Source organism: Gracilinanus agilis, chromosome 3 (assembly GCF_016433145.1).
Source record: "Gracilinanus agilis isolate LMUSP501 chromosome 3, AgileGrace, whole genome shotgun sequence".
In the NCBI taxonomy this organism is placed as follows: Eukaryota; Metazoa; Chordata; class Mammalia; order Didelphimorphia; family Didelphidae; genus Gracilinanus; species Gracilinanus agilis.
Genome location: NC_058132.1, coordinates 122,343,965 through 122,354,899, shown reverse-complemented (window position 1 = coordinate 122,354,899; position 10,935 = coordinate 122,343,965). Strand labels below are relative to the sequence as shown.

Sequence of the window (10,935 nt, the reverse complement as noted above, 5' to 3'; positions counted from 1 at the left end):
AAAGAAAGAAAGAAAGAAAGGAAGGAAGGAAGGAAGGAAGGAAGGAAGGAAGGAAGGAAGGAAGGAAGGAAGGAAGAAAGAAAGAAAGAGAGGAAGGAAAGAAAGAGAGGAAGGAAAGAAGGAAGGAAGGAAAGAAGTAAGGAAGGAAAGAAGGAAAGAAGGAAGGAAGTTTATGAAGTACCACTCAGGTGCCACCTTTTCCCTGCCCTCTTACCTCTGCCATGAATAAATGTGTCTTTAATTAGAGTTTCTTAAATGTCAAAAGGTGAAGTAACTTTAAAATATACTTTTTGATCATTTTATCCTTGGATTTGGTCCTTCTGACTTTTATTTTGATAAGATAGCTACCTCATGTTAAAATTTAAAAAATTCTAAAATAAGATATAGAGTGAAAAAGCTTTCCTAGGATTGCCAACACATAATTAAGGATTTTGTATTAAGCTAACTTTGGAGTACAATGCTTGGAATACAAGATTCAGCCCAGATATGTGTAGGTTTGATTCACAGATTTAAGTCTGAAAGAAATTAGTCCACAGGCAAGCAAGAATTTTGATAAAAGTATAGCCTAGGGCACCATCATTATTTTACTGATCTAGGAGGTGATAAAATGAGTTATATGAACTTTTGGAGCCTATTTGTAAGATTGATTTAAACTCAAGGCATTAACACAGAATTTCCTAGTCATGGAGAGTCACAGAATCTGAGACAAAAACTACATGATCCAATAAATCTTTGGAAACATGGCATCAGGACAACACCTGGTAATAGTGACAAAGAAGACTGAAGATTGTTTTTATTTCATTTTGGAGGGTGGGTACAATTTCCTGTCAGTCTCTTGAGCATAAGTACTCATTAGTCTTGCCAATTTGTCTTCTTACTCTGATGATTCTCTTGAGGAAATGGAGCATGTCTCATACATGTTTTTGTCTGTTATATCACAGTACTCCAAACATAGCATGAAGTCAAGACTTGGTTGTCAAATGACTAGTTATTTTCTCTGATTGGCCAGTGTGGCCTTTCTGAATACTTGATCTGTATTATGAATTCTGGTGATCCTCCAAAGAGCTGTAACATTATCATTATATGATTTATTTTGGGGTCAGAACCTTATGCAGAGATCTTGTAATGAATCTCGCTGTCCAAAAAGTCTTTTATCTCAAATTCAGCCTTCACACAATTGTGAAAATTATTAAAAAGTAATAATAAATAAAATAAACAGTACAAATAAAATAACAAATGATATTAGTAAATAATAAAATGCAAGTCTGACCATGTTATGCTCTCTTCTTTCCTCCTTTCAAAAATCTTCAATGGTTCTCAAATTGTCTCTAGGATTAAAAAGAAATACCAAAATCATCAGCCTGGCAATTTGAAGTTCTCCCAAATCTTATTCCCTCCTATCTTTCCAGTGTTATTTAACATCATTTCTTTCCAACATTGAGGTTGCACAGTGGAGAAAGTGCTAGACCTAGAGTCAGGAAGACCTGAGTACAAATCTACCCTCAGACACTAGCTATGTGATCCTAGGCAAATCACTTAACCTCTGTTCGGCTTCAGTAAAATGAGTCTAATAATAGTACCAACTTCCCAGGGTTATTATGAGAATCAAATTAGATAATATTTATAAAGCTCTCTACAAACTTTAAAATTCTATGCAAATTCTATTCTATTATTGTTATTATTATTTCTGCAATTTCAGGAAGTACAGCTTAGGTACCACCTTCTATAAGCAAATGTAAGAATTAAATTAGGTTTTGACTCAATATGAGAGTTATAAAAGTGGTCGTCATTTGTAAAATATTAGCCCCTAAATCAAATGACTATTAGCAGCTTTTCTTTACAACAAGGTAGAGATATTGAAAGTGGGAAATGTAGGAAGGAGACAGAGCCTTAGCTAGCCTACAATCCCAAGTGTTGCTCCAGTGAAGTCCAGCTCAGCCCTGGCAGGGGCTTCCCCAAGTCCCGATATCAATGTGGAAGTCCCAGTGGTATCTTCTGCCAGAACTCCCAGTGGTGTCTTCAGCCAGAGTTCCACCAATGCAGAATGACTCCAAGGAAAAGCATGTCTCTACAGGTCTACTCACTGACACAGAATCCAAAGGAAGAGTCTCTTCAAAAGCCAAGAAAGGAATGTCCAGAGCCAGTCTCTCCAAAAGCCAAGGCAGGAAAGAGCCCAGACCATGTTGGTCTTTTCTTTTATAACCTTTTTTCCATGTCATTTCCTGTCTCCCCCCTCTTCACAGGAACCAATTGCAATTTCCCAATTTGCCTAGCACTGCCCAAAGTGGGGAAGTGCTTGTGGCTTTTGGGGATGTGAATTAGTAAGTGACTTGTGAGCTCTCTTACCTAATGGTTAGCTAGCTATTAAGTAGGGGTATTTTAAATTCTTGATTTTATTAACTAAAAGTAGACAAAGGGAGAGTTAATTCTATCTTCACACAAGATTACCTGATTCTTCCCTTTTTCCTAGTCAATAACTTCCTCTTCCTCTTGAAAATATTTTATATATCTTTTTGCTGTCTAGCATAGCATAGAGGGCAGCTAGGTGGAACAGTGAATAGAACATTGGGCTTGGAATCAGGAAAACTAAACTTCCTAAGTTAAATCTGGTCCCAGACACTTAATAGCTATATGACCCTGGGTAGGTCATTTTACTCTGTTTGCTTCAGTTTCCTCATCTGTAAAATGAGCTTGAGAAGAAAATGGCAAACCATTCCAATTTCTTTGCCAAGAAAACCCCAAATGATGTCATGAAGAGTTGGACATGACTGAAACAACTAAACAATGAAATAGTACATGGATAGTCATCCTCAGAGCTAGAAAGACTTGTATTTAAGTCTTGCATCCGATATATGCTGGCTGTGTGACCCCGAGAACCCTTAACTTCTCAGTACTCTAGGCCGTTTTCTAAGACTAAGTTGCAGAATAGATGCAAACCTACACTGGTAGAAGGAATTTCCACATCTGAGAATTCCCTGCTTCAGTGAAATCTCAAGTCCAGTTGCTATCCCTGTATCTTTTATTCATTCTTGTGTACGTTGGATTCCCTTGTGGTAAGTTCCTTGAGGGAAACGGATGCTTCCTTTTTGTCTCATGTTAGTGCCTTGTGTACAGTAGGCACTTAATAAATGTTGAATTGAATTTCCATCAGCCATGACTCATGCTTATGTTTTCTCCAGGCATTATAGAAGCAGTTGCTCAAGACTTCTTTGACATGGATGTGACTATGGAGATTCTCAATAAGGGTGAAGAAGAGGAGAGGACTGGCAAGAAAGAGCATGTTGTGTTTCTCATCGTGCAGAAACATTGTGGGCAGAAGAAAACAATAAGGTCAAAGGAGTCCCAAGGAGGCAAAAACTCCCAGCAAGACCAAGAGGTACTGAAAGGCTTCTTTAGGAGGCGGTCATACATTATGTAGGAAGGCCCCTCAGCGTTAGGCATCTATTGGCCCTTCCTGTAACAGAATGAATGGCTTCAGGATGGTGTCTTCTTGTCTCGGTTAAGATGAAGAGGACACATTCCTTTAGTCAGCTGGAATGGATCTTTGACCTGTTAACTTCCCCATCAAGTAAATGGCATGCTAACCTACTCTGGAACTGATATTTGTGCCTGGTTTGGCTTACCATGGACAAGTCAGGACAGGCAACTTTGGCATAAACCCATCTCTTAATGGCCCCGTGTTTCTAGTCTTCCTGTCCACTTAAGAAACTTCAGGGTTAAGGGGCAGCTAAGTGGCCCAGTGGATAGAGTCAGGCCTGGAGATGGGAGATGCTGGGTTCAAATCTGGCCTCAGACACTTCCTAGCGGTGTGAACCAGGATAAATCACTTAACCTCAACTCCCTAGCCCTTTCTATTATGCCTTTTTTTAATTTAGAATTTTTAGAATATTTAGAATTTAGACTATTTAAAATAGATTCTGTGACAGAAGATAAGGATTTTTTTTAAAAAAAGAAAGAAATTTTAAGTTCAAACTGGAGATCTGGAATAATTTTCAAAAGGTTACGACTGGCCACTTTCACTTTATACCTCCTGAGCACAAATCAAATTTTGGTAATCATAACATTCCATACTTATATAGTGAGAGGCAATGCTATGCAGTAGATGGTATGGGGGGCAGGAAGGGAAAGGAATAAGCATTTATGATGTGCCTACTATATGCCAGGTGCTCTGCTAGGCATTTTTGCAAATATTATATCATTTGATAGACTGCCGGGAAAACCCAAGTTCAAATCTCTCCCTGGAAAAATACTGGCTGTAAGACTCTGGGTAAATCATTTAACTTCTTGATGCCCCAGGTAAAATTATACCTTACAGAGATAGTTCTGACCTGCCTCAGTAGAGGAAGTTTCCTCACCTGAGAGTTCCTGATCTCTATTAATGTAGTGCTTTGAGGCTTACAAAAAAACTCTGCCAACAACACTTGTATGATGTAGATAGTAGAAATAGGCTCTCATGCTTCTAAATTTAGAATAGACCTTAATGATCATCCAATTCAGCTCCTTGACTTTGCAAACCAAGAAACTGAGGCTGAGAGAGGTCAAATGCCTTGCTTTAGGTCACAAAATAATAATATTATATTAACAATGATATAATGATAGAAACATAGCAATACTATCAATATTACTAATGTTGATATAATAAAACATAAAACATTAATAATGTCAACATAGTAAATCCTAGTCATAATATTATTATAAAATACTGATAATATCAATATAATAATAATGAGTGGAAGAGTCAGGATTTAAACCTTAATCTCATGACTCCATATACAGTGATCTTTCATCAACAAAACACTAGTCCTAATAAGTATTATTATCATCATCATTTTACAGATAAGGAAATCATCTCAAAGAGGTGCTAGGATTTGCCTATTGGGAAAAGGCCAGTATCAGAATCAGAACCCAATTCTCTCCATTGCAAAACTATCACCTTCATCAATAATAATGATAATAGTAATTGTACTAACCCAAAGAAGAGTTACAGTGTCACCTATCTCCTATATATCGTATTACCTCTCTAGCTGCATGCTGTAGCTATTACCAAATTATAGGCCATTATCTCTTAGGGTGACATCTGTCTGTGGGTCTCTGTGTCATATCAGCTTCAAGATAAACCTAATTTCCAGTAGATAGGATTTCTCTCTTGAGGTATGTAAATCCCATTTCAGCTAGCCTGTAGAAGGATTTTCAAACATAGATGATGTGTACTTTTCACCTTCTTGATATTTTTTGATCTTTTCCTTTGAACTTTACGTAGCCCTTTGAGAGATAGGCGTCAACAATCATTTATTAATTAGTGAATTAGCACTGTTAATTTTTGTTGAGGTTCAAAAGACAATAGTGAAACAGCTCCTGCCCTCAAGGAATTTACATTCTATTGAGGGAGAGAACAGGTAAATATCTAGGTAGCATACCTATGGAGTAGCCTGGGGTAAAGAAGTCCTAGTTTCAAATCCTGCTTCTGATACTTATTAGCCATGTGATAATAGGGAAGTTGCTTAGTTTCTTTGACTCAGTTTCTTCATCTGGAAAGTGCAGTGCTTATCACACAGCAATGTTGTAAGCTTCATCTTTGATTCTATATTTATAGATTTCTGTAACCCTGTTAATGTATTTCTCATGGAGTGCTTGATACTAGAGTTGTGGGTATTTGAGGGTTCTTCCCCTAATAGGGTATGAACCCATGAGAGTTCATAGCTCAATCTAAACTTTGATTCTCCTCTGGCACAAGCGTTCTGCCAACAGTACTTATATTGGTTGAATGAATCATTGAATGCATGAAGTGCCATCCCAACCTAAGTATGCTCCTGATGAAAGTCTTTATGAGAAAACTTGCCCTTGCATTTCACTTTTTCATAAGTGATATAATGAAAGAGCCTGTTGGAGGGAGGGAGGGAGAGTCAGAAAATAGAGGCTCAAAGTTCAGCTCTCCTGCTCACTACCTGTATGATCTTGTGCATGCCACTTCCTTCTCACCCAATTTCCATCTCCCTCTTTTAGAACATGAGGGTTTATGGGGTGTTCAGAGAGGACTAGCACCTCTGGATGTGGGCTAACTGAGCCCTTTTCAGAGCTGTTCATCAACCTTTGGTATCCACCTGCCATCCAATTCTCACCTGTGGTTCCAAGAAGCTGCAGATTGCGCAGTAGCCACACACTAGTAAAACTGTCTTAGCAGGTGCACTGACTCAGGTGGAAGGTAATCAACAGGTGAGTTAGAGGGAGTGTCTACCCTAGGCATGTGAAGATTTCTCCCAGGGAATGGATGGAGAGGAACGATTTGTTCCAATGACCATGAAGGAAGCTGAAAGCAGGCACCATGGAGTGCTTGGAGTTTGGCCAGACATTGGAGATGCCAAAGTCTTCCAATAAATCCTGGGCTACTGCCAGTTGTCCTGACTTTTTCTTTGTCTTGCCACTGGACTTCAATGACTCTAGAAGAAAGAATATTCCTGATGACTTTGTATAACTCTGCCTCACTTAAATTCAATTCACTTGTAAGTCAAGACATCATCCTGTGTTGTCATTAGTCCTGTTCAAAAACACAGGATGAACAACAATAGAATGTGATCATCTTGAAAGTAGAGGCCATTTTTTTTTCTTATATTCTCTCCTCAGGGTTTCTTGCAAGGTGCCTGGAACATAGTGCTTTATATAAATCTCCCTCTCCCTCTGTCTCTCTCTGCCTCTACCTCTGTCTCTCACTCTGTCTCTCTGTCTCTGCCTCTCTCTGTTTCTCTCTCTTTCCCCATCTTCTTCTCCCTCTGTCACTCTGTCTCTCCCTCTCTTTTCTTTCTCTCCCTCATCCTACCTTCTTTATCCATTACTTCTCTTACTCCTTCTTTGTCTCTGCCTCTCTATCTCTTTGTTTCTGTCTTTGTCTCTTTCTCTCTTAGTCTTCTCACTTGTAAAATTAGGTAATTGGACCAGATGAATTCCAGCAAATTTAAATTCCATGAACTATGATGGCTACTCAACAAAGGGCATCACATTAGAGATGCAGTTGGTGTTGGACTTGACTACTTTTATTTCATGATCGGAGGCTCAAAATAGGGATTCTGGTCCCATTACTCTACAGTTTCCTTGTACCATCTCTAAATAGGCCTTCTATTCCATGTTCCCTCTAAGAATAACGTGAGGTTGGATGAGATTCTATCTCTAAAGTCTTCCAAATTTACTTGAGAAAGGAGCAACGAAAATACAAAATATCACTACATCTGAAATTACTGGATCAAATACATGTACTTCTCCCTTTCCTGCCTGCAGGAGCTGGAGAGAGTTTTTCAGAAAATGAAAGAGAAATATTTGAGTCTCTCTGTCTGCCCGGTGAAGAAATCTCGCTGGGATCTCGTGAGAAGTATTGTTATATTTGGAAAAGGTGAGTGGCTCTTCACTAACTTCAGCCACATACATCTGAGCAACAGGTGGAGCCCAGCTAGTCTTTGGAATGGCTCTGATCCCAGGGGGTGACAGCTAAGGGAAGGAAATTGGGCTGCAAAGTACTCCTTGCTTTTAATGCCACTAATTGAGTCAATTTTGGACCTAGTGAGATCTATAGGTAGGTGTGGGTGGATATACATATATGCAGAATATAATACACATATATGCATATCTACACACATATGTGCATGCATATGCATGTGTGTGTTTATGTGTGTTTATTAGGTATTGATTCTAAGATGGAACATAAAGGTTAAAAAAATGGTTAACTTAGAGGGGGTAGTTGGGTGACTCAGTGAGAGCTAGGCCTAGAGGCTGGAGGTCCTGAGTTCAAATTTGGCCTCAGACACTTCCTAGATACGTGACTCTGAGCAAGTCATTTAACCCCCATTGCCTAACCTTTACTGCAATTCTGCCTTGGAACCAATATGCAGGATTGATTATAAGATGGAAGGTAAAGGTTTAAAAAAAGTTAATCTAGAAATGGTCAACCATTTGGCACAAGGGAAAACTGAGGGCCAGGGAGGTGGGATGAGCTAGTTAATTCATAGATTCAGAGCTGAAAGGGACCTTAAAGGGTATCTAGTTTAACCTCCTCACTTTACAGCTGAGGAACCCTGAGATGCTGTGAACAAGGTTGTGGATCTAGTAATGATTTGGGGCAAAATTTCAACCCAGGTCTTTCTGACTCCAAATTCAATTGTCTATCCACTATCCCACAGTGCCTCTCTGGGCAGAGATAAGACTAAAACTCAGGTCTCCTTAGTCCTATCACTGTACTCTTTTCCCTGCATTACATTGTCTCACTAGATGAGTCTTTTCTTCTACACACTTTAGAGCTTCCATTCTGGAATTGACTCCCAGTATTCTATCAGTGGTGAAGAGGACCCTGGGACTACAAAACCTAAGGACATACTACTGGGCAAGTTATTTAGAGGGACACCTAGGCAATGCGAGAGATAGAGCACTGAGTCTGGAGTCAGGAAGACTCATCTTCATGAGTTCAAAATCAGACACTTACTAGCTATGTGTCTCTAGTAATTTTGTTTGCCTCAGTTTCCTTATCTGTAAAATGAACTGGAAAAGGAAATGGCAAACCATTTTAGTATCTTTATTTTTTTTTATATACCCTTACCTTCCGTCTTAGAATCAGTACTGGGTGTTGGTTCTAAGGCAGAAGAGTGGTAAGGGCTAGGTAATGGGGGTCAAGTGACTTGCCCAGGTTCACACAGCTGGGAAGTGTTTAAGGTCATATTTGAACCCAGGACCTCCCACCTCTAGGCCTGGCTCTCAATCCACTGAGTCACCCAGCTGCCCCTCTCTAGATTAGCTCTTAAGGCTGATTCCTCAATTCTCTGATCTTCTGATCCTCTTGATCAATAAATCAGCATTTTTAAAGCACCTACTGTGTGCTAGGCACCGGGTAGGCATACAAAGACAAGAACAAAACATGAAAGCTCAGCTTCCCTAAGAGGGCAGAGCATTTCGTACCACTCCACGGAGCCCATTGATGGACCATGATTATATACATTTGAGAGCAGGTCTGTACAGTCCAAATGGCTGTGTTTTTAGGCTTACAATCAGTGGCAGGCTATTCAAATGTGCAACTGACAATCCTTTGTCTAGAAGATTTTCATATCAAAAAGCCTCTATTTTGGATGGCTACCCCCTGCCAAAGAAGGCTGTTGGTTAACATTTCATGTGTTACCCAATGCTGTCAGTCTAGAAAAAAAGAAAGAAAGAAAACCCGTGGCAAATGTCACCAAAGCTGGACTCCGCACCACCGAGACAGCTTTGAATAGCAGGAGCAGGGCTGTGTGTGATCATTATCTGTTCTGTCATCATTTTCAATGCTAACTCTGTTTTCATTGAGATATTCAATTAGCCAAAGGGGGGGGAAAACCCAACAACAACAAAAAAAACCCAAACCTCTTCCCTGGGCAGAAACTTGGCATGGGGCAGGAGGGCTTCTCAACCTGGTAGCAAGTTCTTTTTGTTTGTTTTAATTTGGAAAAAGATCCTCCCTGGCCATCTGGAGCCCCTGAAAGAGCTTAAGCGAAGGAGGGAATATAAGAGAGCTTAAGCACATTTGAGAGCTCAGCTCAAGAAGACAGAAGAGCTGAGTTTTGTATCTGATTACAGGTCTCCCAGTTAAGGAACGATGTTCTCACATTCCTCGGGTTGATGAGGATAGTGTGGGAACTAGAAGCCATATCCTTCACGGAGAGTCAAAGGGCACCGAATATGTTCAGCCTTGAGAGAAGAGTGCAGAGGGTGGACACCATTAGTGTCCCCAGGTAGCAGAAAGCCTATGATATAGGAGAACAATAATGGGGGGCAGCTGGGTGGCTCAATGGATTGAGAGCCAGTCTTGGAGATGGGAGGTTCTGGGTTCAAATCTGACCTTTGTAAGAATGGGATTTGTGCAAGGTGGATGGGACAGGAGGAGCCAGAGAAGGAGTGGCTGACAGTTGATGACAGTTGGTGACAGTTAAGACCAGACACTTCCTAGCTGTATGACCCTGGGCAAGTCACTTAACCCCCATTGCCTAGCCCTTACCGCTCTTCTGCCTTAGAACCAATACTCAGTATTGATTCTAGGGCAGAAAGTAAGGGTTTAGAAAAAATAGAAACAATGGGTAAAACCACAACAGTGATGACAAAGATGACAATTGCAATAAGTATTTATTAGGAGCAGCTAAGGGGTATAGTGTATAGAGCTCTGGTCCTGGAGTAAGAAAGACTTGAGTTCAAATCCAACTTTGAACACTTATTAGATATATAACTTTGGGCAAGTTGTCTGCCTCAGTTTTTTCAACTGTAAAATAGAGATTATAATGGAACCTTCCTCCCAGGGTTGTTGTGAGAATCAAATGAGATAATATTCACGAAGTGTCTAGCATGTAGTAAGTAGCATATAAATGCTACCTTTTATATTATTGAACAATTTTGATATGGCAGGCACTGTGCTGCATCTTATAATTATTATCTCAATTGATCCTCATTATAGCCCTGAGAGGTATGTGCTATTTTTACCCCCATGTTATAGATTAAGAAACTGAGGCAGACAGAGATTAAGTGATTTCCCTAGAGTCACACAGTTTCTTAGGGTCTGAGGTCAGATTTTAACCTAGATCTTCCTGACTCCGGGCACTGCCTGTGCTGAGACAGATTTCAGTTCAACATTAAGGGAGGGCTGGTGGTGGTGGTGAAATCCCTAAGAATTAGAGTTGTCCAAAAGTGAACTGAGATGCCAGTGGACGACATGGATTCTCTACCACAGAAAATGTCCATTCAGAGGCAGAATGACTACTTAATACAGATGTTATAGAAGGAAGTTAGCATTTGGTTAGGGTGACCTCTGAGGTCCCTCCCAGAATGAGATTATGTGACTCTATATACTCCTGAAACCCCCAAAATAAAAGTTTGATCTTAATTTGAGAAAGAGAAAGGAAGAAAGGAAGAAAGGAAGAAAGGAAGAAAGGAAGAAAG

The 10,935-nt window shown here is 39.9% G+C and overlaps 1 protein-coding gene across 1 annotated transcript in view; it reads left to right on the top strand.

The window, feature by feature from the left end:
* The window catches only part of LOC123241248 (guanylate cyclase soluble subunit beta-2-like), a 117,860-nt gene that overhangs the window by 76,186 nt on the left and 30,739 nt on the right, over nt 1-10,935 (top strand). Inside the window, exons 6-7 of the mRNA XM_044668946.1 lie at nt 3,180-3,376; nt 7,270-7,381. Of these exons, the coding sequence (XP_044524881.1) occupies nt 3,180-3,376; nt 7,270-7,381 (309 nt within the window). The remainder of the gene's footprint in view (nt 1-3,179; nt 3,377-7,269; nt 7,382-10,935) is intronic.